General features: G+C 50.9%; 8 protein-coding genes across 8 annotated transcripts; 4 read left to right on the top strand and 4 right to left on the bottom strand.

Moving 5' to 3' along the window:
* Window positions 1–195: 195 nt before the first annotated feature.
* On the bottom strand, window positions 196–4,036 carry M438DRAFT_348272 (kinesin-domain-containing protein). Its single transcript, XM_029906103.1, has 4 exons — window positions 3,532–4,036; window positions 3,251–3,481; window positions 2,952–3,198; window positions 196–2,896 (listed from the first exon to the last, which is right to left on the bottom strand). Exons 1-4 carry the CDS (start codon window positions 3,735–3,737, stop codon window positions 575–577), a joined length of 3,006 nt encoding a protein of 1,001 aa, XP_029757366.1. The 5' UTR covers window positions 3,738–4,036; the 3' UTR covers window positions 196–574.
* Window positions 4,037–5,016: 980 nt separating this feature from the next.
* M438DRAFT_348274 (60S ribosomal protein L11) lies at window positions 5,017–6,161 on the bottom strand. The gene is made up of 3 exons (XM_029906104.1): window positions 6,139–6,161; window positions 5,369–5,814; window positions 5,017–5,312 (listed from the first exon to the last, which is right to left on the bottom strand). The coding sequence occupies exons 1-3, from the start codon at window positions 6,139–6,141 to the stop codon at window positions 5,186–5,188; spliced, it is 576 nt and encodes a 191-aa protein (XP_029757367.1). The 5' UTR covers window positions 6,142–6,161; the 3' UTR covers window positions 5,017–5,185.
* Window positions 6,162–6,736: 575 nt separating this feature from the next.
* M438DRAFT_348275 (small nuclear ribonucleo protein B and B') lies at window positions 6,737–7,931 on the top strand. The gene is made up of 4 exons (XM_029906105.1): window positions 6,737–6,839; window positions 6,987–7,059; window positions 7,146–7,304; window positions 7,373–7,931. The coding sequence occupies exons 1-4, from the start codon at window positions 6,767–6,769 to the stop codon at window positions 7,500–7,502; spliced, it is 435 nt and encodes a 144-aa protein (XP_029757368.1). The 5' UTR covers window positions 6,737–6,766; the 3' UTR covers window positions 7,503–7,931.
* A 149-nt stretch (window positions 7,932–8,080) lies between these two features.
* Window positions 8,081–9,496, top strand: M438DRAFT_368070 (Zn-dependent exopeptidase). The gene is made up of 2 exons (XM_029908016.1): window positions 8,081–8,724; window positions 8,783–9,496. The coding sequence occupies exons 1-2, from the start codon at window positions 8,114–8,116 to the stop codon at window positions 9,381–9,383; spliced, it is 1,212 nt and encodes a 403-aa protein (XP_029757369.1). The 5' UTR covers window positions 8,081–8,113; the 3' UTR covers window positions 9,384–9,496.
* Window positions 9,497–9,529: 33 nt separating this feature from the next.
* Window positions 9,530–14,591, bottom strand: M438DRAFT_348278 (uncharacterized protein). The gene is made up of 9 exons (XM_029906106.1): window positions 14,281–14,591; window positions 12,570–14,232; window positions 12,320–12,513; window positions 12,151–12,267; window positions 11,964–12,104; window positions 11,752–11,908; window positions 10,744–11,492; window positions 10,314–10,686; window positions 9,530–10,245 (listed from the first exon to the last, which is right to left on the bottom strand). The coding sequence occupies exons 1-9, from the start codon at window positions 14,412–14,414 to the stop codon at window positions 9,916–9,918; spliced, it is 3,858 nt and encodes a 1,285-aa protein (XP_029757370.1). The 5' UTR covers window positions 14,415–14,591; the 3' UTR covers window positions 9,530–9,915.
* An 811-nt stretch (window positions 14,592–15,402) lies between these two features.
* Window positions 15,403–17,915, top strand: M438DRAFT_348279 (uncharacterized protein). Its single transcript, XM_029906107.1, has one exon. The coding sequence runs from the start codon at window positions 15,634–15,636 to the stop codon at window positions 17,518–17,520; it is 1,887 nt and encodes a 628-aa protein (XP_029757371.1). The 5' UTR covers window positions 15,403–15,633; the 3' UTR covers window positions 17,521–17,915.
* A 740-nt stretch (window positions 17,916–18,655) lies between these two features.
* On the bottom strand, window positions 18,656–21,506 carry M438DRAFT_408189 (MCM-domain-containing protein). Its single transcript, XM_029909942.1, has 3 exons — window positions 21,355–21,506; window positions 19,019–21,300; window positions 18,656–18,962 (listed from the first exon to the last, which is right to left on the bottom strand). The coding sequence occupies exons 1-3, from the start codon at window positions 21,401–21,403 to the stop codon at window positions 18,888–18,890; spliced, it is 2,406 nt and encodes an 801-aa protein (XP_029757372.1). The 5' UTR covers window positions 21,404–21,506; the 3' UTR covers window positions 18,656–18,887.
* Window positions 21,507–23,043: 1,537 nt separating this feature from the next.
* Window positions 23,044–27,448, top strand: M438DRAFT_98801 (uncharacterized protein). The gene is made up of 2 exons (XM_029910454.1): window positions 23,044–23,353; window positions 23,409–27,448. Exons 1-2 carry the CDS (start codon window positions 23,337–23,339, stop codon window positions 27,193–27,195), a joined length of 3,804 nt encoding a protein of 1,267 aa, XP_029757373.1. The 5' UTR covers window positions 23,044–23,336; the 3' UTR covers window positions 27,196–27,448.
* Window positions 27,449–27,581: the final 133 nt, after the last annotated feature.

The following is a 27,581-nucleotide window of genomic DNA, read 5'->3' on the forward strand; positions in this document are numbered from 1 at the left end:
AATTACTGTAGATTGTTGCGCGTCTCATGTTTCGCAGATGCGATCAATTTCCAAGCTCTTGTTCGAGAAGGGGTTTCTTTCGACTATGAGCGGACTTCTCTGCGCTTTTGGGCCAAAAAAAAAACCTGTTCTTTGTGGACGGCACTTGGGGCTACAAAGGGAATAGTTGATGTCGCCATGATTGTTTCCTGTTTCTCTATCAGGTAGTTTGGTTTTCATGGATCTTCACTTCGGGTATCCCAGAATTTGAGTGCACTGGTGAATTTGACAAACATGACATTTTAATTGACACCATCCGATGCCACGGTAGCAGTAGAAGAGGGTCGCTAATGCCGCTATATGTCTTGACTTCGGGCAACCGACAAGAGGGGTTACACAAACGTAGTCGACACAACAGCATCCAAAAGAAAAGGGAAAAAAGAGACGCCAACCTTTACAACAAACATGATGTACCAGATGCATTTTGTAGTACCAGATCTTTTTACTCTCAAACGAACCAAACGCCTTCCACCATATCCATATGCCATGAGGGAACAACAAAGAGATACGAAATGTGAATCTTGAAGATACAGGACTACCTCCAGACAGTCTTGGCTGAGGGGACATCCTTCCTTGCAGCCATGCTTTGCGTACGTATGGGAGCCACACGCATACTTCCGCCAATGTTGCTCTCCCGGGACACAGTTCGTAGGTTGGAAATGCTGGGTGCATTTTTTACCACAGGAGCTGAGCGAGGACTCAGAACGTGAGTTCCCTCGGCCTTTTCGCTCTTGACCATTCTACGGGCGTGGCTTGCGGTGAAGAGATTGTTCTCGTTGGCTGAGTTGGGTGAGCCGCTTGCTTGTGCTGCTGGACTGCGTCTGCGATGTCTGATCGAGCCAGATGATACTCGTCTGCGCATTGCTGACTGGATTTGTAGTGCCGAGTCTTGCAATGATCTCGTGGGATCGTCGTTGTCAGAGGCACTGCTGCCTACATGTTCGTCGCTTGCAAATTCAGCGGCTTTTTGTAGGCGGATCGGGATTGGCGATCGTTTCGGTTGAGACGCGCTGTTAGCTTCAATCTCGCGCAAAGGAGATAGGTTCTCTGAGGCTGCCGTTGCAAGACTGGAGAGTGCTGGCATCACAGGCGAACCATCGGCCTTTTTGAGGAAACCCGCTTGGAAACGGCTGTTCTTTGAGCGAAGCTCCGATGACGGCACTGGTGGTGGAGGAATCGGGCTGGAGTCGAAGTTATCTGAGTTGTCGCTCGATTGAGGTTGTGATGTAGCGTATTGTGACAGGTCCGGAAGAGAAGGCTCATTAAGCGACGAATCCAGCCCTGGTGGAGTAGGCTGGAACTCTTCCAGTTTACCATCTTCAGTATCATCTCGCCATCTCACGCCACGTTTCGTCGTCTTGACTGGAGACTTCTTCTTTGGTGTTCCGCCAAAAGCTACTGACTTTCTAGCAGCTCCTAGCTTCCTTCTTCTAGGGGATGCAGGAGATGGTCCCAAGTTAGGAGACTGTCTGAATTGCGGAGGATTTAAACTTGGGCGAATTTTCGATTTTATCGGGGAAGGGCCGGCCAAATTGACAGCCTTCTTCTTCTTGGGTGTTCCAGATTTCGTTGGCGGTACTGCTTCGATGATGGCAAGCCCGCCGTCTGGACGGATGACTTGTGAGGTTGCTTCCGTACATGAGTTGAGTAGTTTTACAAGAACATTCTTGGCTGCTTTCACAGCTTCCTCCTCGTCCATTTGCATGATCTGACCAAGGATGGCAATGGTCTCGAAGTGTGCCTGTAGCAATACCTGTACGATTGCTGCATCACCAGTTCTTTCTTGATCAAGAACAGCTGATTGTGTTTCTCTTTCTGCTCTGCTTCTCAGCACTTCAACTTCCTGCTTGAGACTTGCAACTGCTGGCGATGTTGCGGTTGTTGAGGTATCGACTTCTTGCATCTGACGAATTCCATTCTGAAGAGCAGTATCAAGAGAGCGTTCCCAATTCGCCTTGGCTAGACGCTTGTGGTAGTGCTGTCTGCTACCTTCGAGCTCGACAATAATTCCTGCAGCAGTTTTGCGCATTGAAGTTAGGCTGATCGGGGGCTCTTCATCCTCGCGATTCTCACATATCTGGTCGAAACTACCGATCCAGGCAGAGATGAGACCAATTCTGCGCTCAATTTGTCGCAATCTTTTCATGTTGTTGATATGCTCTTTCCTCTCGTCACTTGAGTGGTCGTACGCTGCTCGGATTCTGGCCAAAGACTCCTTCAAAAGTGCACTCCTCTTGTCATCGACCTTCTTGAACTTCGTGAAGGCGAGAGACTCGAACTCCTTGTGTTGTGCTTGTAGATCCTTGATGAGAGCCATCTGTTCGTCGATTTTCTTGAGATAGTCCTTGACATGGCGGTCGACATTATAGACGTTGCGCACGGCTTTGGTCTGGATGTTTTTGGCTCTGTTGGCGTATCGAAGGGTGTTTTGTGTTTCGTCAAAGTGTACAGAGCTGGGACTGACACAGACGATCATGACGGTTCTGCAGTTTCCGCCCAAACTGAACTTGAGAAGACGGGTGAGTTTACTGTTGCGGTATGGCACATGGTTCTTCTTGCGCGGGTCGCACAGGGCATTGATACATGATCCGAGCGACAGCAGAGACTTGTTAATGTTGGCACCCTCGAGCAAGCGCTCACCGCGATTCTTTGTTGCCGAAGCTCTTTCAGATCCAGCCAAATCGATGATGGAGAGGGTTGCGAAAGTGGTAGGCTCGGAGTGACCGGCATTGCGATCTTTCTGGGCGACGTTGATTTGCAAGACGGCGTGGGATCTGGAAGAAGTTGCGTTGGCCTCGGTGGGTGATTGAGTTCGATTCTCGTTTCCTCGAATGAGCATGTCCATAACTTCGTTCACCTGAGTACTTGTTAGCCGAGAGGGGGCGCGGTGGCTGATGCTGGACGGTACGCACGTTTTGCGGGCGGTGCGAGGTGAGGCCTGCCACTGAAACAGCCTGGTTGGCATCTTCGCGCAGCATCAAGCCTTGACCTCGTTTGGTTACCTCGCCCACTGGGATGAGCAAGTCTCGGATAGTTTCATTGTAGATTTCAAGGTACGAAAGAGTGACCTCGGTCTGCTTCTCCTCTTGCATCTCACCAATCCTCTCAAACATCTCTTGCATGGTCAGGAAGATGATACCCGGTTGTTGCGCTGTACCTCTGCTCGATGTGTCAGTCGTGTCGGCTTGCGCTTTCCTCTGATAGCACGTACGTGATGGTGTGTGTCTTTCCGCAACCTGTGGCACCGTAGGCGAAGACAGTAGCGTTGTAGCCGTCAAAGACACTGTCGAGGAGGTTCTTGGTCGTAGCTTCGTAGACTTCGGCTTGGGTTGTGTTGTCGTCAAAGACTCGGTCGAAGGTGAAAGGCTGGTCTTTTGTTCTCTTTCCTCCCATGCCGGGTCGCAATCGTCCTTGAGTTGACGAGTCTTCCGGGTCAAATATCCTAGCAGATGTGTTAGTATGCCGTACAAGAGAAGTGCAGGTCCAACTTACAAGCATTTCTCATCCATGACCTTGATGACGGATCGGATGCCCTTGCCAGCATGACGTTGGACTGGCGCAGCGGCAAGCGAGCCATCGCCCAAGAACAGAGGTCCATCATCGACGCGGGTCAATTGAGCAGCTTCCCGGATTGTGAAAGGTCGAACGCGAACGGCGACAGTGATGGACGAGGCACCGTCGATTGCGCCGACGGCCATGTTTGTGTCGAAGATGTGTCGTATTCGGGATTGGGCCAATTGCGCGCAAAGAGAAGGGCGACGGGATGAGAATGACAGCCGCCAGGGCGTGTCGGTGTATGAATTGGCTAATGCTGTTTGGATGTTGTTTTTGCGGTCCCCTCGAATCTGGTGTAACATCAACAAATCCACATGCATGTGCTGCTTTGTTTGCACTTTCCCTAATCGGGCTTAGTTTTGCTAACTGCCCGCCTCAGGTCCCTTGTCCGGCGTCATCTGCAACAGCTCCCTCGATCCAACCCGTTGACCTCGAACAACTCTTTTGGACCCTCTTGTTATTGTTACACGATAAAAATCCATGGGTTGTGGTCCGGGATGCGTCTTCACTTTTCTGTCTTCTCGAGAAGATGTAAACCACCGAGCCTTGACGTATCCTCTTGGGTTAATTCTACCTTGCGAACAGTCTGCTGTAGCCCTTCCCTTATACATGGAGCATATACATTCTTCGAAGCGCGAAGTTTGGATAGTTTCTCATCATGGCTCTGAGGATGTTTAATAAGATCGCCGCTCGCTCTGTTTCTTTGTGTGCCATGAGATCGAAGTAGTTAACGAGAGGGTTTAACAACAGGGTTGGTGGTCAAGACCGTAGATGCCATTCTCAATTGTCACAGCGAAGCTCCGATGAATACAGCAACGCGAAATTAAATCATCCAAAAGAATGCGTAGAAACCATGTTGGCAAGCAGCAGATTCTAGACATCCTCGACGAAACGATAGTATACATCTGGTGTGGAATAAAGTTGATGTGGATTGATGAACAGGGTGACACCAGAAACATGCACTTTCGAAACACCAATATTTCGGTGGTATCCTGATGCTTCTGAACGGAGAGGTATTAGCGTACGGAGCATCGTCCAGCAATACAGTGACAGGTTCTACTCGAGTACTCATCTCACAAACAAAACTTGATGGTTTGTCGAATGCCCGACTGGCTGGTTAATTTGGCTTCACCAACATGCACTTGAGCAGAGGCTAGAACTTCAGGTGTTCCAATAATGAAGACATGGACCGAGCCGAATATTTTATTAAAGCAGCATGCGGCAAGTTGGGCAGCAGTATAATCGGCCAGACAGTTACGGACTCACCAGGAAGTATTACAACAAGGGTCACATGAAAACAACACGAGGGAATCGAAGAGTTTGGGGGACTGCTGAGCAGCGATCAATGGTTATTCGGCGGGATGAAGAACATGCACGCCTCCATTATAGAAGTGATCTTGCTCTTTGCGAGTCTTTGAGATAGGCCTTGGAACAAAATTTTGTTTTTGTTGTGGGTTTTGTGTATGGATTACATACACAAGGACCTTTTGCTTGAATCATGTCCCACCTGCCCTGCGCCAGCACCTTTGGAAAGATTTTTCGTTCAACCCTCGACTGCCTCTTTTGTTGTGGTCATAAGAAGCGAAAGCATTTATCGGACAATACCCTCGAATCTGTTCTTGAACCACTTGACGGTCTCGGCCTGGTTGATGCGGTGAGAGGCACCAACCTTGGTCTTGCAACGGCGGCGACGAGCGACACGCTCACCGGGGCGCTCCCTGAGAAGGCTGTCAGTATTTGTTGATGACGGCAAAGGTGAGGCGATATAACTTACATGCAGCAGTAGAAGTCCATACCGTAGATACCAATACCAGGGTCGTACTTGATACCGAGATCGATGTGCTCGTTGATACCGAAGCCAAAGTTTCCGGTCTCAGAGAAGTTGCGCTTGCGGAGCTCGTACTCCTTGACCTTAAGACCACGCTCGATGATCTCCTCGGCCTTGGGGCCACGGACGGTGACGTGGACGGCGATCTTCTCGTTACGGCGGATACCGAAGGTACGGACGGTGTAGCGGGCCTTGGAGTAGACGGGAGTCTGACCAGACAGCTGCTCGAGAACCTTGGCGGCACGAGTAAGTCTGTCACCAGACTCACCAACCGAGATGTTCAGGACGAGCTTGGAGATGCGGAGCTCGCGCATGGGGTTGCCGGACTTGTCCTTGCCGGCATTGTCGCCGGAGAGCTGGTCAGCCTGCTGCTTGGAGTTCTGTCCGCGTGCCTGCACAGAATGTGTTAGGAAGTGTGTTCATCCATTTATGTTTGTCCACAGGCTAGGGAGAGGGCAGGCCTGCATCTGTCGACGACGACAACGACGACGACAATTGGTGTTGGTTGTATGCCTGCAACGAGTGTTGAACAGGATGTGGCATGTTTCCGACTCTTTTTTTCTTTTTCTTTCTGTTTTCCTTCAACCACATCCGAATCGCGTGAGCGCGTTGCGGGTGTCGAGCGCAGAAGTGGCGAGGCGCGAATCGTCGTCGTCGTTGTTGTTGCTATAGATGCAGACCGTGGCTCCCTGCCGCAGAGGCGGGATTGTGCTCACCATTTCGTCGGTATTGGGCGATGTGGTCGAAGAAGGAAAGTGTCGCAGGTGAGGAATTCAACTTACCAGCTGTGTGGCTGCAAAATCGTGCGCTGTGCGGTCGACGGAAACTTCCGATCCGCTTCTTGCCAAGGCTTTGGACTCCGACCTCAGACCAACCCGGTAGCCTCACTCCATGTCTTCACTCCTGATAGTTTGGATAACGACTTTAACTGATCAGAGATGGATTGACTATATCTCAGTGAGTCTATTCAAATCTCGTTGGGTTTATATCCACTCGCGCTCGTAGTGAGTGCCGTGAGTTGGGCATCAACTGCTGTGTTCAAGTGCGACGCAAGATGATATATAGCCTTGACAACACGGACTTGACTGGTTGTGCACATGGCGAAAAGCTCTACATGCTAGACTGTCCTCGTTATTCAGAAGCTTCATTGACTGCTTACCATGCCTTCACATCGAAGATGACCAACCCACGTGATGGAGCCGGCGTTAGGGAAGTCTTCTCCGCTCGGTCAGCGGTTCCCGATAGCGGGCGTCGCAGTTGAGCGCGGCCGTCAGCCGGAAGTTGTCCAAGACGCCGTGAAACATCTTCCCTTCGACCTCTATACCCATATCACAACTAGACAAGATGGCGGCAGCAATCAAGGCCCTCAATGCGAAGATTCGCTCAAACCCCTACACCGACTACCTCTGCTCGACCCGTGAGTTGCTCCTTCCTCAGCTCCGCATGGAGTCCGGCATTGCGCCGCGATTAAACACTTGCAAAGGCGTGGTGTCTTGCGCGAGACCGTCACCGACCATGCCACCCTCGACTCAATCCGCAGACTGACATGAAACCCTCTGTACAGACTTCTGGGGCCCCGCATCCAACTTTGGTATTCCTCTCGCTGCCGTCATGGACACACAAAAGGACCCCGAAATGTAATCCAACCCACCCGATATCCTATCGCGCCGCGACGATCCTTCACTACATAAGAGCTTGGAACTAATGCACATCTCCACCACAGTATCTCGGGATCCATGACTCTTGCTCTCACCGGTTACTCTGCCACCTTCATGCGTTACGCCATGGCCGTCACTCCCGTAAACTACCTTTTGTTCGGTTGCCATTTCGTCAACTTCGGCGCACAAGTCACCCAAGGATACAGATACCTCAACTACTGGAAGTACGTACAAACACTGCTCCCTCTGGTCTTGATCACTGGACAAGTCAATGCTAACACGCACGTGCTAGCTTCGGTGGTAAGGAGTTGCAAGACAAGGCCAAGAGTGAGGCTTCCAACATCGCAGGCCAAGCCAAGGCTGCTGCCCACAAGGTCGAGGATAAGGCCAAGGAGGTTGCCAACAAGGTCACAAGCTCATAAACTGTACAAACTTCTTTCCGGTTTCAAAACTCAGGGCCCAGTGCATGATCGCAGGAGATTGTGATGCATTGGACATCTCAGACACTACTTGAGTAGGCAGTGTCATCACTCAGTGGTACAGCGGAACCATGAAAGTGATATACAGGAAGATTGAGGGCTTTCTTGCAATTCTAATATCAGCTCTCTGCTCCTCTCTCACGTCATATCCAAAGCAAATGAAGATCACTCAAAACTGTTACAGCTGCGCCTTTCTTCGAGACTCCAGTGAACTGTTCAATTGCTGAGCATAGTCCCTAGCTAGATCACCTTTGGCGATATCTTTTGGCGATGTGTCTTTGGGTCTGGAATCAGTGGAACACATCCTTAGATCGATAACTCGACTGCTTGGGCCATCGTATTATGTCTTTGTTGCCGTATTAGAGTTTCTAGTATTCGACCTCATTGCAGTTTTCTATCTTCCATATCAACTTTCTCAAAAGCCGTTCTTGCCCGGCGGCCGGCGAACCGCTTGATGTCTTGGGAAGGTGCGCTTGCCGATCACGTCATACCCATCTGAATCGCAACTTCCAAACTTGAGAACCTTCCAGTCTTGACTCATTATCACCATCGCCATGTATTTTTCAACTCTTGTGCTCGCCTCGTTGGCGATTATCTGCCTCTCAGCTCCCAGTGTATCTGCGGATCAGCAACCAATTGGCGCTTCCGAGCCCAACACCATCAGCTCATCATGGACCAAAGAATTGATCTCGCTCCACCGTCATCTCATCACCACCGAATCCATCAGCGGCAACGAATACGATGTTGGAAAGTGGTTATCCAAATATCTCAAAGATGACGACTGGACCATTGAGACTCAAAAGGTCAACCACGACAGCTCTCGTCTCAACATTCTGGCCTATCCTGGAAAGGTCCGCAATCCCGATTTGTTGATTTCCAGCCATATCGACACTGTACCTCCTTTCTACCCCTACAAAATATACTCTAATGATTCCGAAACCATCATCTCTGGACGTGGAAGTGTGGATGCCAAGGCTTCTGTCGCGGCTCAAATCATCGCTACCAAGAAGCTTCTGGCAGAGAAGAAGTTGAAGAAGGATGATGTTGCCTTGCTCTACGTTGTTGGCGAGGAGGTTCATGGCGATGGTATGCGTGCAGCCAACGCATTGGAATTGACACCCAAGACCATCATCTTCGGTGAGCCCACTGAGGGCAAACTTGCTACGTGAGTATTCGACATCATAAGTTTCATCGACAATCACCAGTGCTGATACGTTCCACAGTGGTCACAAGGGTATGCTAGGCTTCACCATCAACGCCTTCGGAAAGGCAGCACACAGCGGCTACCCCTGGCTCGGCCGCAGCGCAAACGAAGTCCTGGTCAAATCCCTCTCCGCCTTGATGCAACTCGGTCTCGAACTCCCCAAGAGCGACAAATACGGCTCCACCACCATCAACCTCGGTAAAATCGAAGGCGGTGTCGCTGGGAACGTCGTCGCTCAAAACGCCACCGCTCAAATCGCCATCAGAATCGCCGCTGGAACACCTGATGACATCGGCAAGCGTGTTGTCGAGGTGATCAAGGAGGCCACTGAAGAGTTCAAACTCCCTGGTCACGAAGATGAGGAAATGTTTGAAATTGTATTTGCAGGCAAGGGTTACGGTCCTGTCGATATCGATCATGATGTCGAGGGCTTCGGAACTATTACCGTCAACTACGGCACTGACATTCCTAACCTCGAGAAGCTCGACGGACAGAAGAGATATCTCTACGGTCCTGGATCTATTCTTGTCGCTCACTCTGATCACGAAGCCATCACACTCACCGATCTCAAGACTGCAGTCAAGGACTATGAGAAGTTGATTCTGCACAGCTTTGTATAGACGTCTATCTGAAGGGATGACGTGTAGTTGTAAATAAGATGGTGTAATCTGTATAACGAATAGTGGATGTAGTTGAACAGAAATCTCAATGTAATTCTCGGATCCTCTCCCTCTCTCTGGAGCAATGCCACTCATAACCACGCAATGGCCGGACGATTTAACACCATGAGTGGCTTTCTGATTGTTTGTGCGTGCGACAAAACTTCGTTCGTTTTCCCCAAGTCCGCCATTTCCTAAAACCTACATTGGTACATCTACATCTACAACCTACATCTATATACATCATATGCATACTCAGAACAGCCCCCAAAGACAAACCTGGCGCTCAAGAAAGCCCCGAAAAAAACAATCCTTCTAATGAACCACCAACTGCGCCTTCTATCCACCCCTCCTCCCTGGAGTTCCGTGATCCATCTGTCGTTTCTATAAGTAACGTAAAATAAAAAAAAAGCAAAAAACAGTAAAGAGAAGAAGAAGAAAAAACCACAGCTAACTAACCCACCCTGGATAATATTCTTCCTTCCCTCTCCCTTCAAATATCCTCAATCAACGCCCGAATCTGCTTCATAGAAATCGGTTTCGCCATGAATTTATCCACCCCTGACGAAAAAGCATCCTTTCTGGCTTGTTCGCTGGTGACTCCCGTTATCGCGGCAATCATGCAATGTTTCGGATTGCTGTTTTTCTTTTCGTGTGCGCGGATTAATTCGGTGGCTCGGAAGCCGTCCATCACGGGCATGGACATGTCCATGAGGATTAGGTGGAAGGAGGATGGGTCGGCGGTGTATCTTTCTACGGCGACGAGTCCGTTTTCTGCGCATTGGTAGGAGAGTTTTAGTTTTCTGACTAGGGCGACGAGGAGCTGGAAAGAGGTGTGTAAGTGTTTGGCTAAGTTTTGAAGGGGTTTTCGGAGGAGTTTGGATCGCTTACCCTCATGTTGATTTCATTGTCCTCGACGAGGAGTAACTGTTTCGTTGTCTCTTTGGCTGAGGATTCCTCGGGCGATCCGACCTTTTCTGGTTTCGACATCTTCGTTTCGGGTCGTTTCTGTTTCTGTTTCTGTGGTTGCTTTCGTTGCGGAGATCCTTCCGTGGTGGGGAAGTACGATTCGGATGAAGGTTGTGGAGGATGGAGAGCTAGTGTGGAAGCTCTTGTTCGCGATCCTTCACTCGGTGTGGAGACGGATCCTTGACGTGAATAAACGCCATAAAGCGGGTTTGGGCCTCTGTTACTCATGTCAAGTGGAGTACGCGAGTACTGCATACTTTGCACAATGGCACGGGCAATTTTGCGTGGACCGATCCTGTTTTGAGAAGCTGTTGTCAGTAGACGGACTGATTATCAAGGTGGGCGAACTCACGGCTGGTTGATGTAGATTGTGGAAGTCTCGGTGGCTTGTTTGGCGCGATGGCTTGTGTCCTCGTAGATCGAAGAGCCAAGGACGATGAGACGCTGAGGATGAATGACCTTCTGACACAAGGCTTTCAAAGCTTTCCGGTCGTGTTCCGCCTCGTGGAACAAATCGCGATCGACCGTCATGTTAAAGTTGCCTAAAGATTCGGACTCCTTGAAATGGACCTTGAACGGTTCAAGACCCAAGCTCCGGTGAAGAATCCGAAGGACTGCCTCTCTCGATCTGAAAGCGTGTTCATCTGCTTCGTCCTTACTGGTTAACAAACACAACTGGTCCTGATGAATGGCACCGAGAGCAAGAGCAACATAATCATCAGTACCGTCACTGCTGGGCGGCTCGGTCAAGAACTTGGCCACATGACTGAACCGAATTCTAGTGCCTTTGTTAACCTCGCTTGAAACACGGATCTTTCCATCTATGTTTGCAACGATGCTCTTGACAATAGACATGCCGAGACCTGTGCCTTTTGAATTTGTGTCTTCCTGCTGGAAAGGGGCAAACAACCCTGATTTGATGAAGTCTGAAGTCATCCCGATGCCAGAATCCTGTACAGTGAGAACAACTGGTCGGTACTCGGCTTCTGCAGTAGTCTGTATTGCATCCTCGATGTCAATAGTTATCTGCACAGATCCAGTTTTCGTATACTTCAACGCATTGCCCAGGAGGTTTGTCAATATTCGTGTCCACGAGCCAGGCTATTAACATGTCAGCTCCTGGTTCGGTTCTACAGTCTCTACGTATGCAAAAGTCTGCCACGCGTGTTGCTGTCAAAATGTAAGATCGACCCAGATCAGATTCGCATCTCGTAACAGTGCTCAGAGAGTTCTATTTAAGAAGGACTCCACTGTTCTTAAGATCATCGTGCATCTCTACGGCTTAGACGCCTCTGATTGTCATCAGGAGACAAATGCGAACGCAATGAAAGTTTACAGACAAGGGAGGATTGACTCTTACCGAAGATTTGATCCACCAATGGTCGCGCGAGGGCATTGTAAGAAATACAGAGACTGGTTCAGGCAGATTTTCCTCCTCCGTGCCAGACTCGAACGATCTTTGAATATTGGAGGCCATCACCTCAAAGCGTCGTCCAATCACGACTGATTCAACGACGCTGCCAACCCTTGTCAGGAAAAGCTCACTAGGGTAGGTTAGGATGCTAAACTTACTCTTCGGTGACTTTGCCAAGATCCATCAACACTTCATTATTACCAGTAGAGCAGCTACCTTGGTCCAAAGCAATTCGCTGTCGCCGTCCTTGTGACTGGGAGCTGTGATCAAGTTTCACAAACTCGAGTATGTTGTCGACGCTGGCAATATTAGGACTTGGTCGACATTCCATGGAGCGATACTCACGTGTCAAGTAGGGTCATTCCTGCCATTTTCACCGCGCCAGTCATGTCCCTCTGGAACGTGTCGAGGTTCGTCCCTTCCAAGAACTCAACTCCCCCCAAAACACCATGAAGCGGAGATCTAGATGTTGCTGGTTAAGAAGAGACCAAAAGCTACGAAGACCAAAGCTTACCTCAATTCATGACTCACTGAAGAGATAAACGTAGTTTTTGCATTGTCGGCAGCGATTGTTTCCAAGCGAGCTACCTCGGCCATGATGCTGTTGGAGAATGCACGAAGGTAAGTCACATCCTCGCTCACATCAAAATGGCGTAGCGGTGTAGCCACCCAGACAAGAGCAGTTGCTCGGAAGCGTTGTGAAGATACCTTGAGGCGTTATTAGCTCACCGACAGATATGAGACGCATAATATCATATACCTACGTTCCACAATGGTAAAAATACGATACTGCTGGCTCCGTTGAAGATTCCGCTCAAAGCTTCACCATCCTTTGCAGAACGTGAACGAGTTGTCTTGCCTTTTCGAACGGTTTCACTCGAGCCAGTTGCACTAGCATCGCCACCAGAAGAGCCTTCTTCACCAGAACTAGGATATACCGACCCACTCTCGGAGAAATTGAAGACAGTGCCATTAGGATATCGTCGCATGAGGCGCTTCTGAAAGGATCTGGATAGACCGAGATGGTTCTTTGACGGAACAAACCCTTTCAAACTTGACTTTGCTCGTGTCGAGAACCCCATGACGCTGCAACTTGGAGACTTTGAGAACTCTGGAGAGTCGGTATCGGTGGTGTCGGATGTGTTGTTCGTAGACACCGATGCAAATGCTGATCCTTCGACTTCTCCACTGGTTGCTTTTGGCCTAGGCTCCGATACATGCGACATACTGGCATCCAAGAACAGTACCCCTTCAGCGCCCAGAGATTCGCGAATCAAGTTGCTGGCTCTAGAGTACGCTTGCTTCACCTCGCTCTGCAGATTGAACATTTTGTTCTCATATTCTTCCGGAAATGTCTGTGAATCTCGAGATTCGGTGTTTGGCGACATTCCTGGAGGCTGGTCCTCGTGTGATGCCTTGGAGATATCTTCCTGCTTAGAGGAATTGTCATACGCTGGGGGACCGCGGTCAGCTGCGCCAAAATCCTTCACCGAAGTTGATTTGGGCAGGTCTTTCGAAGCAGCATCTTGCGTGGTGCCCGGCGAGGCGTTGGCAGCTCGTGATGAACGAACCGTGTGCCGTTCGTGAGTCTCGACAGAGACCTCGGGACCGAGATCATGATTGACACGTTCACTCTGTGCTGATCGATTGGGTCCCGTATCATCGACAGAACCACGGGCTCTATTGTTCTTCTCGTCATCATTCGTGATCCACCAATGGCGTAATGTATCTTTGCCCGTGTTGAACAAGCCAATGCCTTGGATAAGTTTTTCCGCTCTTTCTTGTCGGGCTGTTGACACAATAGCTTCCAGATGATTTGTGATTGTACTGGCCATGTCCTCGAGGAAGGTCATGTCGTCGGCGCTTACGCCATACCTCGGTTTGGTGTCGATGATGCAATATGAGCCAACGAGAGATCCTAACTTGGATCTGATTGGCACTGCGCACATAAAGCGCAATGGGTCGTCGTTCATGCCTTGTACAAGAGGTAAGTCGAGGAAACGGCTTTGGGTAGACATGTCGCTGACAATGAGCCAATGTGCGGATTGGCCTTCGGTGTAATAGTGTGCATTTGAGGGCGGCGGCTCGCGGGCAGATGATGCACGGCGCCAATCGTTGCTGGCGAGGTGAGTGATGGCGTCCTCGCGTGAAAAGGCAGCGGTGCCGAGAACAAGTCCATCGTGTTTGGCATGCGAACCGTCGTATTGAAGTGATAGCGTTCTCGTACTCTCTGCCAGGACATATTCAGTCGAAGAGGATAGGAGCGAGATGAAGCACCGTTGAGCATTGAGTCGCAATGCTCCCAGCTGAGCGAATGCGGCAAGCGCGGTATCGTTGCAGCCCGCTGGGGAGCGTTCATTCAGAGTCGCGAGGTCGACATGGGGTATGACGGTGTCCTGGAAGCTGTCGATCCATGGTCGTAGATAGCTGAGATATATCAGGTCTGGCGCAATGTGTGGTAGATGTGTTGGTTACCGAAAGACTTCGCGTTCTCTGGTCGGCTCAGTACGTCTAGTGAAGAGGCGCGAGTGAGTACGGCTTCCAGAAGACAGATGCCTCAGCGCTGGTGGCGCTGGCGGCATTGCGAGATGGTCCGGTAGATCCGCCATGTGCCTTGATGGAGCTTCAATGGTGGCATACAGTAATTTGCAAACCACGCGATACAATAATTATGAGCCAACGGTTGAGATCGGCTGAGCGGTTGAGCGGCCGACGGACGTGTGCTCCGACCCCGCCATCGAGTGCCTGGAGAGGGTCTGCGTCTGTACTCAAAGATGGCATTGATCGATTGACCATGTTTGACATGCTTGTAAGCATAGTCTCGGACTTGGGATAGATGCAACTTTGGAGATGTGACGAATCCGGGGATGGGAGGGCAACTTAGTGCTGAGCCGCATGCCACCTATCTCTGACTATGGAATAGAAGGAACGTTCGAGAGTTCGACATTTAAGTTGGTCGTACTTACAGTGCAGATTTATCACAAAAGAAGTCAGCAGAGGGTATAGGTGGTAGATTGTTAGATTGTTCTACGAGTCTACGAAAAGGTGGTACGGAGTACAGCGAGTGAAGTATGGTCAGCGAGAGCATAAAAAGATTCGATCGTGTCAACAATAATATTCCATGTCGTGTTTCGAAATAGGCAACCTTATCTGAGATGGTTCGAGCAGCACCGGTAGGGCTGTACGAGCTTTTGGCTAAGTACGGACCCTCTGACCAAAGCGTCAAAGACCAAGACGAAAAGGATCGGATTGGCCGGCAGTACGGCAGTGGCTAGTTTGCAGGATTGCGTGACGGAGGGCGGGTAAGATAGGAATTAATCACAGATTGGATGCGAGGCAACAAGGCATGAGCGGATTAGCGAGTCGTGCCTGCCTGAGGGACGTAATTTGACCAAGTTTTCCGGCTTGGAAGTTGGAGAGATTGGTAGTTTAAGTTAGGAAAGAGCTGACGCGTCTTGTAGCCAAGGGTTGGCAAAAGCTTAGCAGGATTAGCAACGTTCGTGTGACGGGTTAGCGCGTGCTTGTAAGGTTTCGGGCAATTGGTGAACCAGTGAACCAACAGCAGCACTTTGCAAGGGACCGAGGGGCAGCTGGAGGCTGGGAAAACGAGTCGTTTCGATGCTCGCGTAGCGCCATTCCCGCAAACGAGGTCCTACGTAAGCAGCGAATGGTGAAATCTCAGTCTCGATACAGCATGCCAGTTGATCGCTCAAATAGCGTGCATAGCCACATCTCGGACAGCGATCGGTATTCTTAGAAGGTCAACAGTCTCCGCATTTTCACGTGTTGGCCGATTGTCGTGATTCAGCATCCTTGACAGGCGCAACCATGAGTCGAACAGAGAAGGACGGTCAGAAGAATGAGGCGCCCGAGCCCATTCACCTCGACGCCGACCGTCAGCCAACGACTGGAGGAGGTGAAGGGAAGGACGCCGAGAAGCAGGGCCTGCTGAATGGAAACGCCCATCACGACCATTCACACGAGGAACGCGCCCAAGAGCAAGAGGAGAAGAACGAGAAGAGCGCGCAATCGGCGCAGGAAGGCTCGACAGACGACCAGCCTGCCGGAGGATACGATGCGACACCAGTGCCTCGAGCGCCGCCGGGCTGGACCGTCAAGATCACCTTCCACCGTGCGACGAACCTGCCCATGGCCGACATCAACTCCATGTCGTCGGATCCCTTTGTGCTCGCCCAGATCAACACTGCCATGCCGAAGCGTCATAAGGAAGACCCTCTGTTGCGCATGCGTACTCCCACCATCCGTCGCAGCACCGAACCCGAGTGGAACTTTGACTGGATCGTTGGCAATATCCCCTCGTCAGGCTTCAAGCTCAAGGCCCGCGTCTATGATGAAGACCCCAACGACCACGATGACCGTCTCGGCAATGTCCACATCTCCATCCACGACCTCAATGAAAATTGGGCCGGTATCCAAGAGCAGCCCTACAAGATCATGAAGCGTTCAGGCAGCAAGAGAGCCTATGCAGTTCGCGCTGTTGCTACTTGTATGAGCAAGGCGAAACACATGCACGGTGACCTCTACGTCAGCATTGAGCTGCTCGGGCGCACTGACATTGACAACGGCGGCCATGTCTTTACCCTTGGTCCTTCGTGGATGATCAAGCATCAAGCCCCTATGCTTGGTCGCATCGCCGGTCGCAAAGAGCCTAGTGGGAACTCTAGCGAGACGGAGAAGGAAAAGGCCAAAACAGAACGCTACAACTTCCAGGCCAATCAGATTCAATTCCGCGGTCCCGTCCCAGACGGCCTCTACCACCGCTATGTCGAGTTCCGTCCTTTTGTCAAGGCCATGTTCACTTCGACCGGAGTTCGTGGATGGGTCCTCTCAAAAGCCCTGCACCATCAGCATGCTCGCGTCTATAACTTCGACCGCTTCACAAAATGGGGCCACTTCCCTCAGGGCCCATGCAGAGAAATGACACAGGCATTCCTCGACCTGGTCCACTATGATCAAGGTGGTCGTATCTTTACATATGTCCTGAGTCTCGACTCGCTCTTCCGCTTCACAGAGACCGGCAAGGAGTTCGGAATCGACATGTTGAGCAAGCATACCATGCACAGCGACGTAAGCGTCTACATTGCCTTTTCTGGTGAATTCTTCATCCGCCGCTTGAAGTACAAGAACAAGCCTCCGCCACCAGATGCAGCCGACAGTGGCAGCGCCAGCAGCGAAAACGGCGATCACCAACATGACGGCTCCAACGAAACACACCCCCCTCACGACATTTCCGATGGCCCACCCAACGATGACCCTCCGAAAGATCCAGAACATTACCAACTAGTCATCGACAACGACAGCGGCACCTATCGTCCAAACGCCAAAATGCTTCCTTTGCTCAAGAAATACCTCGCCGCAAACCTTCCCGGTCTTCACATCCAAACTCTCGACTGCCAAGCCGACGAACAGAAGATGAACCGTATGAAGAAGGCCCAACGCGACAAGAAGAAGAAGGAAGGCGATCAGATCGTTTATGCTCAGGCCGGTAGCGACGCCAGCAGCATCAGCAGTTCCGACGAAGAGCAACTGGACGCTCTTGAAGAAGCCGCTGGAAATGAAGACAGCAACAACGTGTTTGGCGAGCATGGGCTTGCGCATCAACTCAAACAAGATGCTGGACTCAAAGGCAAAGCCAAGCTAGGTCACTGGAAGCAAAATCTTCCCGGTCAAAATAGGCCCCAGGGTGATGAGTAGAAAGGCCCAGGTCGATGAGTAGAAAGGCCCAGGTCGGTCTTTGACAATAATCAAGAAAACCCAAGGTGGACTGGGATAATGATGATGTGAGAGCGCGGGATCGCTCCGTGCGAAATGTGGTTTCCCCTTTGGATTGGAAACTCGACTTAATATTGCCTCTTTCTTTTTCTGCAAACGTTCTGTCATTCCTAACGAAGACTTCACGACTCCCCCCTTTCTGTATACGTTCAGTATATCTTAGATCGCTTTTGTTTCTGTTTTACGCGCTATTCGCTGTCGTTAATGTATACTTTGTTTGCAATACCCAATTATCCAGTTTATCTCGCACCGTCGTCGACCCACTTTCTCTTGTTCTCTGGCTTCTTCTCTCTCTCAACGTTCATGACGGACACCGTGATGTTTTCCATCACAATAAATATCCTTAGCCACTTTTACCTTTGATCACAGCTCGCTTTCCGTCACGTCAGTCCTCGTGTATCGTCATGATTGATATGATCACCAGTTCCAACAGCAGAGTCTCCAAAGCCCTTCTTCCACAAACCGCACCACAGTCACACTATCACGTTCCAGTCGCAAGCATTCCACCAACGCTACTCTGTTATTCTTATTCCGAAAACTCGTAATATGTTCTGCAAGGTTTGTGGTACTGGCTTGTTCTCCTGTCATCACCTCCTCGTTTGTACATTCAGCAGTGTCCAGTCAGCTCAGCTAGGCTCCTCCGGGCTTTCTACTCATCTTTCCACGTTGTTTCTCTCGTTCTCTTCTTCTTCGAAATTGCGTCTTGAATGATAAGGCAGTGAATACGCGCAGATTCTCTTGCAATACTATCATTGTTCTATTTTTTTCGATGTACTGTTGAACTGTGTTGAAGTGTCAATCGTATTCAGATTTGGCTCTTGATCTTGGTACTCCAATTTACAAAAACGATATCAGGGAGTTTAAAAGTGATAACGCATCTTTAGTCCTACTCGTTGTATCAAAGATGATTATGATATCCATGTAATCTCCCCTAGATGTTCATACAACGGATGTATACAATGTTGCCGTCACCAGAGCAGAAAACACGGAAAGATTGTTCGTTGTGTGTATCACCCTGACCACGGGGATAGCGTAGAAGGACCCACCATTTCTCCTTCCCGCTGGACAACATAGGCTGAAGCACACGATGCTAGGTGGGCGGTGCTTTGACTCTTTTTGTTTTTGCATACGTTGAATGATGCGCCCGTCTTCTTGATCGGGGTGCGTAAATAGTACAGGTATTTCCTTCCATAAACAAAGCTTCCATGAGCGCCAACTGAAAACACAATGACAATGCAAAGCTCCATCGTATAGATCCGTTCACCGTTCCCTCTACTGTATCATGCGATCTATTCCTCATCCTCCATGTCATCACCTGCCTCGATGAAGACGAGTCTAGTACCCTCGGCAGCAGTTTGCCAGATCTATGGATTTTCGTTAGTAATTTGTCACGGTGTTGAAATGGGATAATAAAACTTACGTCAAGGTCGGAGTATTCATCGAGACAAGACTCGAGTTGCTGTAGGGTAAAGCCCTTGGCAAGAACACGCTCTCTGACACGGCGGAGATCGAGCTCGCCACGTCCTTCACCAGTAGCGGCAGCACCACTCTCACGCATGCCACGGACAAGGTTGAAGATACGACTGCTAACGCTCATGTCGCCACGACGAGAGCGGTCGTCGTCGTACAACGAAGCCTTGCTGACTTCGGTGAGACGCAAAGCTTCATCGACATCGTCGGTGATGACCTCCTCTGCGAAGCGCAGACGGGCGAGTGCTTGTGAGAGACGCATGACACCGAGCAAAGTACGTGGTGATGTGTGGGTGAAGGTCTTCTTAGCCGACTCGTCGCGCTTTTGCTGTTGACGCAGACGCACGTAGGCACCTACAAGGTAGTCGGAGACGGCCTTGGGAATGGTGGGGCGGAATGAACGAGCGCGAGCCACCCATTGACGGACCTCATTTGGCGAGAAGATGAGACCGCCGCCTGCGGGCTCGGGGTGAGCGTTGTGAATGTGGACGTAGGTAACGTGACGGGCCAAGTCTTCATCGGCGTCACGGGAGGGTGTGTCGAGGATGAGGAAGAGAATGTCAAATCTACTCAACAATGCAGCGGGCAAGTTGATGTTCTCGACAGGAGAGATGCGAGGGTTGTAACGACCGTAGAGAGGATTGGCTGCTGCCAGAATCGAAGTGCGAGCGTTGAGTGTCGTCGTGATACCTGCTTTCGAGATGGAAATGGTCTGCTGTTCCATGACTTCGTGGATAGCTGTTCTGTCACTGTCGTCCATCTTGTCAAATTCATCGATACAACACATGCCGTTGTCTGCAAGAACGAGAGCACCTCCTTCGAGGACCATCTCGTCTGTGACAGGATCTCTCATGACCGCAGCAGTAAGACCGACACCACTGGAACCGCGACCTGTCGTGTAAACACCACGCGGCGCAACCTTTGTGATGTACTTGAGCAATTGCGATTTGGCAACACCAGGATCACCCATCAAACAGACGTTGATGTCACCACGAATACGCATACCATCACCCATCTCCTTCGTCACGCCTCCGATCAGTTGCAGAAGAAGAGCCTTCTTGACATCGAGATGACCGAAAATTTCAGGAGCAATAGATCTGCTGAGGTATTCATAGAGCTGTCCTGACTGCTCCAGGTCAGCCATGCGGCGTACAGTGCTGGGAGCCAGAACCATAGACTCATAGGCCTTTTTGTGTTGGTGAACGTATTGAGCCTCGAGGTATGTGTCGGTCAAGAGACCAGCCTTGATGGCCTTGAATCCAGTGTAGGGTGTAGGAAGGAAAATACCAGCAACGTCAACGACATCACCAGGGTTGATCTGACGAGCTAGAGCGCCATGGCAGTAGATGGTCAACTGACGGGGAATGTGACCGACAGGGACTTGATCTGACATCTCTTGGATCTTGATCTCCTGGAAAGCGAGGAACTTGGAGGCGCGGGTTGAGTGCAAAAGCTGACCCTTGACGTTGTTCTTCTGGCAAGCGTCCGAAGGACATTGTACCATTGGTGTGTACTGCTTTGTGGTGACGGGCTGGAAGACCTCCTGACCGCAACGGTCGCAAGAGTATGCATTGACCTGGACAGCAGGCTTGACGTCGGACACTCGGATGGCGATACCGCGAACTGTGATGAGGTGACCCAAATGTTCACCACGAACTTGACGAACGGCCATTGCTTTACTGCTCTTGCCATCGCTGGACTCGGAAGGGGTGACGGGTTTGAGATTCAGGGTGTAGCGGCGGGTGAGGGCGGCAGGGAAGAAGGAGTCGGGAGCGTTGTTGTCTACGGCGTCTTCGAGAGCCTGTTGCATGACACGGTTCGCGTTCTGTCGTTGAGTGAGGATGACATCGATGACATCGTCCTTGAAGTTGACGTCGGTGCTGGGTTGCGGCATGAGCTTGTCGACGGCGCGCGAGAAGATCTCAATGTAGTGGTTGGCATTGCGCTCGATTGACGACACCAGCTTGAGTGATGCGCCGCCATCTTCCAATGCATTCTCGTATTGCTTCAGATCATCGAGGTCGATCAGGACATTGTCGGCTTGCCTGTCCGCTACGCGCTGCAGGTGGTCCATGTACTTTGTTTTTGACCTTCTCTGGCCAGCACCCTCCGCCGTCTCGTCCATGAAGTCGTATTCATCGTTATCGTCGTCATTAATGTTCAATTCATCCAGCGCATTTTCGGCCTCGGTCGACGATGATTTGAAAGAGCGCAAAAAGTCCTCAAAAGCAGCTGTTTCTCTGGTTTCAGTACTTTGTTTGGGTGGGCATGTCGGTCAAAACAAACCTTGCTGCTCTTCGTAGTTGACCAGAGAGGGGTACGTAAGGAGTGCCATGATGACTTCAGATGTCGCCTAATCTCGAATTGTGAGGCGCACGGCAGCTTGATCCAAGAAAGAGTGATGGTTTATGGGTATGATGGGTCCGGTGGCAGGGAGTGGGACTCGAATTGCGAAAGCCAACAACGCGAACTTCCCCAACGACGCGAATTTACGCGCCTGTGATTGGCTTGGCAGCCTTTTATTCTATCATGTCTCCACTGCTCTTTGCATTTACATGTGAGAGGAACTCAAACCTGCATCTGCATTTGGTCCCTGCCTCTGCTTTGTGGCACGAATATGACTCCACCAGGTCTATCGACCCTGCCTCGTAAATCACTCGGCATCGCAAGCTTCATTGCAACTGATATCAGACTCTAGATCAATGCATGCCAAGGTCATAACTACTCTCTACAGAGTTGGAGCATATTGCCCAACTAGACTCTCAACCAGATTACATGCCGCTTGACCAACACTGTGCATCCTATAGCCCCGTCTGGTGTTTGTGTGTGCGCGGCAGACGCATGTGCATGTTGGATGTTCACATTGGCACAATCGGGGAGGGAGCAAGCCTGGCGTTGGACCAATTCAGTGTGATTACAATCAGTGACTGACATTCCATTGACAACATCAACGTGAATATCGCATGATCCCAGGATTGTGCTTCATACAATATCCAACACTCAGCCGGCTTCCACTTGTAAACTCACCATCACTCACTTTTCCTGCGGTCTCTGCCAAGTACCACCACACCTTCCAAACCAGAGTCACACTGTAACGTTTCCACGAGAGAAAGAGCCCGCTGGTTGTCCATCTGTCCGATACACCGTTGTATCATACAACTGCCGTCTTATGCATAACCAAGCCCATGGAAGGCCGGAACATGGCAGCGACACGAGCGGGAAGGTGTCCTGATGCAAAGCAACCCTAGCCGATCCAACTTTCGTTTGCATCACGTTAGCAACCTTCTTTTTACTTCACTGTTTGGCACCGGATACCACGGCTGCGCCACACGATGACCTGCAGCTATCGATGGGATCGAGAGCTGAGGGAGTGGCTAGTTCAGAAAGTGGCTAGCCGAGAAAGTGGCTGTGTGCTGTCATGTCGCCTTGACGGCATGCTTCTCCTCTCCCAAACCTGCTGTCAAGACTCGAGCCACACGCGCACGCCACGATCCGTTCAAGGCGTCATTTGAGCCAATTTCAAGAATCGCGGAGAGTGAAGAAAAAGAAGAAGAAAACCATGCAAGCTTCTCTGCCTGGTTCGTGCTCGACTGTATTTCAATCTTGAGAGTCAGGGCTCACGTTCCCAGCCATCTTTGACAAGCGAATGAAGCATCATCAGGCAACCCCGGAGTCCGTTGCTCGCTACCCGTTTACAATGTGCTTGCGTGGAAGCTGCACGATGATTTGTCGAGCTGATCTTGTATGCGGCACCCAAAAGTATCATGCAAAAACGGGTTAAACGGACGGGCAGGTGGACGGGATGGAGTGTTACAGAAGTCATGCGTAAACCTGATTGGCTAATTGGCATGCATGAGATAGACGTAGCTAAACGCAAAATCCGGATCTTGAGGCTGAGAACAGGTCCGTGAAACAGACGAATCCTTGCGGGCTATCACTGCGACAACCCAGCCTCTCGACTTTGCTTTGCGCGCTTTGACCGGCCATCTGCGCGACCCTGCTGCAAAGACGACATGACTCCTCTTCTCTTAAAACTCCGATCCCCTCTTTCTCAATCACCTGCACACTGCCTGCCATCTTGACCTCATCCTCCAACGGTCTACAACTGGCATCACATTCGTTAACACTTCTTATTCGTCGGGACCTGGTCCGCTGTGGCTGTGGCTGTGCCGTTTACAACTGCGCCGTTTAACCCCCCTCTCGTCCCATCATCTTTTTACCACTACCATCATTCGTAATCTACCCCTCGCCGTTGATCGAAGATTACAATGTTCAAGACTCCATCGTAAGTACCGAGCTGTTCCTACTTGCCTCGACGCACGGTATTTACGTGCTCTCAGGTTCAAGTCTTTTAATAGACCTAACGGACGCAGTCGCTCTCAAAGCAAAAAGAGTTCGTTTGCCCATCCTCGATCATATCGACAATCAACATTAACGACACAAACAGATAACGACGATAACATTACATTGGATACGATGTTCCAACCAACGGAACAGTCTTCAGGCTCTGCCTTTGCTCACCGTTTGACAAGACCACTAACAAAGCACAATTCTACATGTCTCGGCAAAGCTGAGACTAGCTCCACGTGGACCACTCCTATCAACACTACGAATGATTACGCCGAAGATGCCCGGGCTTCATTCTCCAACGACTCACCTTTGAGCTTTACTGGATCTGCATCTTTCCAAAACCATGACTCGCCTTCCAGGTCTGCTAGCAATCTGCCTAACCACGGGGTCAGGTCGAGAAAGGTTTCACACTCGTCGGAAAATGCCTCTAAACGTCACACCTTTGCTGCAGACAATTCGGATGTCGATGTTGCTGCAGCCATTGCTCTTTTGCAAGAGCTGAAGAAGAGAGCTTCGCCGGAAGATCTGATCCTTCTCCACAAGGCATTGTTACCAACCAGAAATGTCGAGCGAGCAACATCTCCCGCAAAACCAGAGGCAAAGGAATACCAAGAACCCATCTCTCCTCTTATAAGAAGAAGCTCGTTGCTTCCTGCCGGTGTCAAGACACGCCTATCTCGTGAGCTTCTCAGGAACTACTCTGATAACAATGTGACCGTTCGTTCAGCGTCTGCTTCTAGACAACACAAGCCAGCGGAGTCTCCGAGACTCGATGTGCCACTCGACTTCGAAGCCCTGGATCTGGCCGAGGGAAAGACTGAAACACAAGGAGGTCGCCCAACTACACCATCAGACTTCTACCCGCAGATCGGCACATACAAGATGGGTTCCCTGCGTATTACCAACGGAGCTGCTTCGCCTGAGCCAGCTCGTCTTCTTCGCCGGGCTGAGAAGGCAGGTGCCCAACCGAAAATCCCAGCACCAGAGTCGGTCTCCGGTGACGGTTTTATTACTGCCGATGAAGGAGAGTCCAGCCCTGAATGTGTACGACCCAGTCGAGCCACAGTCGTCTCTCTGCGAGCACCTCGAAGAAGCTCGGAGCAACAGGAAGCCCGAACTGCCTCCGACGTCAGAGCAAGGTCCAAGAGCAGAGGTCCACCGGCCCGTCGCAGTATTGAGGACGAGATGAACAGATCTGCTCCTCGTCAATCAAGTCGTCCACAAGTCACACAGCGTGCTTCTGAGTACGCCCAGGAGTATGCATCCGAGTTCAACACACTAGAGAACCCTCACATGAACAGCCCGGTATTGACGACTACCGTCTCACGATTGAGTACGGTACACGACGAGTCACCTGTCGAGGACGGTATCAGTGCCCGCGAAGAGGCTTTGAGAAGACTTACTGGCGAGGCTCCTCACGCGAACGAGCGCAGTCAGTTGTCTCAAACTCAGAAACACCTTAGTGTTGCTCGACCTCCCATGAAAAAGAGCGACAGTGGGTACAGTTCCGAGGCATCGAGAAGATCGATCGTTAAGGAAAGCAACTGTGACGAGTTTCTTTCAGCAGCCCTCTCGGCTGCAGATTCGGCTGAGCGCACCCGCTCTAAGGAGTCTCCTGGCGCCGCGTCTGCTAGACCATCTTTGGAACAGATTAACGAGGAGAAGGTATCTTCCCCTAGTTCTCCGTATATCCAACAACAAATCTCGGCGGTGCAAAAGGCAGAAAGACACAGGAGTCTGCCAAGTTTCTTCTACAAGAAATCATCCTCGAGTACCTCGGTCAACACTATCGCTACTACTCCTGTCACTCCTCCGGCTAAGCAGACGAGAAAGCTTCAAAAGTCTCGTCCCAGATCGCAAGTCATTGTCCCACAGACAGTGCAAGAACCCCAGCCAGAGCCCGAACTCGAACCTGAGTTTGTACCTGGTGCCTCAGAGGATCTTTCTGTCAACTTCTCTCGCCCCACTCGTCGCATGGAGCGCGGGCCATCTGCCTCTCCTCAGACGAAACAGCCCGAGGATGACAATGATGCTCGTGGAAGAGGTCGTAGCCGCAAGCAAGACGCCACCTCGCAAGCTGCGAGTGCTGCAGACTCACCCGATGGAACCACGAGAAGGAGAAGCAGAAGTTTCTTCCGTTTCCGTAGTCGCAGCAGAAGCAAGAGCCAACACCGTCGTGACGAGGATATTACTGTCCTCTCGGTGGCCGACGAACCTCTGCCCACTCACGACTTCTCAGACTTTGGCACGGTCGCACAATCTCTTGGCCAATCGCCTTACGACATTGCTACGAGACGTGTCAAGCACATGGGTGCATACGATCCATCCAAACCTTGGTTCCACCCACATGAGCTTAGTCGTGCTGCTCCTGGCCCCGATTCTAGCTCGGAAGTACAACAAAGTCGTGGCAAGTCGGTCGATCGTAGCAGACAGGACAGAGCACGCAGTCAAAGCCGTCCTCGTGAGTCAACTGATAACGTGTTGTCAGGATCGAGACCGGTGACAAGAGGAAAGTCGAGAAGATCTCAGAGCGCTCACAGTGTTGCGGTTCCGAGAGTACCAGAGGCGGTGCCAGAGTTACCAAAGCCGGTTGAGACGATGTCCGGTACCTTCTCTCGTCCAGCTTCTAAGGACGGCAACGTGAGAGTTGGCACCATCGACTTTGGAACTGGCTTTGGCCAAGGTCGCTTGGAGCCTATTCTCACCAACACTGAGAAGGCTAAGACAAGGCGTCGTACACAGTCTGTTTCTCCGAGAGTCCGACCTAGCAGCTCAGTGATTCCAGAGGAGCCGATGCCCGAACGTCCTGTTCAACAGAGAACTCAAACATCTCCTCAAGAGCTTACCAAGGCACCTGTACGTGAGCTTCCGCCAGTACCTACACAGAAGCCCTCGCAGGCCTCGCCTCTCGAGCTGCCTCAGATTCCGTCTCGGGCCCCTCCAAAGGTACCCACACACGGAAAGCAGCCCAACAACAAGCAACCCGTACTGTCGGTAACCACAAAGCCCACCCAGACCATGGGATCAATGTCTGTGCCTCACACACCTGCTTCACCAGCATCCCCCTCAAAACGATCATCCTGGGACAGCCAAGCTTTGGCCTGGCGTGCGCGCAAGCAAAGCATTGGAGAGATGCTTTCATCTCCTGCACACGAAAGAAAGAGCTACATCTCATCAAACTCACCTGAGATCCAGGCTTACTCGCCCACTTCTCAGACACCCCGTCGCGCTCCCACCGTGGTAGTCTCTCGCTACATCACCCCAAACAGCTCCGAATTCGCCATGCACTTGGGCGAAGAAGACCCCTACAGAAAGCTCCACTCCGAGAACCCTACCGACCTGCGTCCCGCTCAGGAGGATGTCGAACGCACCGATTCCAGCTCGACCTACCGCACCGCGACCTCCGAACGCTCGCAAGATAGCTTCGCATCAAAAGACAGTGCCAAATACCGCCCTTATCGTTCTACCGAGAACAACACCCCGGAGAAGGTCTCCACTCCTACTCCCAGAAGCAACACCACGCAGAAGAGATCCAGCCGTGTCATGGAGCAGCCTCGCCCTCAGCGTCGTTCCACCGCACCGCCGGAGAACCAAGATGTCGCCTTTGACAGATTCTCTGGTGGCCTTGGATATGGCTGGGAACGTGGTATTGGATTCGGCGGCAGTGCTGGCACCAGGCAGAAGAACGACACCAAGGCTGCCAGAAAGAGTGTGGCCATCAGTCAAAACTTTGGTGTCGATTTGAGCGATGTTCCCGTTTTCATGGTCAGAAACTAGGTGAAAGGAGGGAAAGCATGGAGGAAGGGAAATGGAAGGAATCCAAGGAATCCAAGGGCTCATGGAAAGGAGGAAGGAGGAAGGAAGGAAAGACCATGCCTGTTTTTGGCTACGAATTAGTTATGTTTTATACAATCCATTAATAATGTCTATAGATTCTATTCAATTACTTTTACTCGATCATGAAAGAATGAATTTCCACCTTTTCGCTTCTGCAAACACCATAGGAGACGAACACGAACTGCGTCAATGTGTTTTCCCTTGTTGGCAAGAGTCCCATGTTTAGCGGTGGCTCACTTCACAAATGTCGCATTCGGGTGCTAGAAGGCGCCAGTCAGCTGGACGGCAGAAATCAATAAAGACAGACACATCAAATTAAACATGGT

The sequence above is a fragment of the Aureobasidium pullulans genome (assembly GCF_000721785.1).
Source record: "Aureobasidium pullulans EXF-150 unplaced genomic scaffold scaffold_20, whole genome shotgun sequence".
Taxonomy (NCBI): domain Eukaryota; kingdom Fungi; phylum Ascomycota; class Dothideomycetes; order Dothideales; family Saccotheciaceae; genus Aureobasidium; species Aureobasidium pullulans.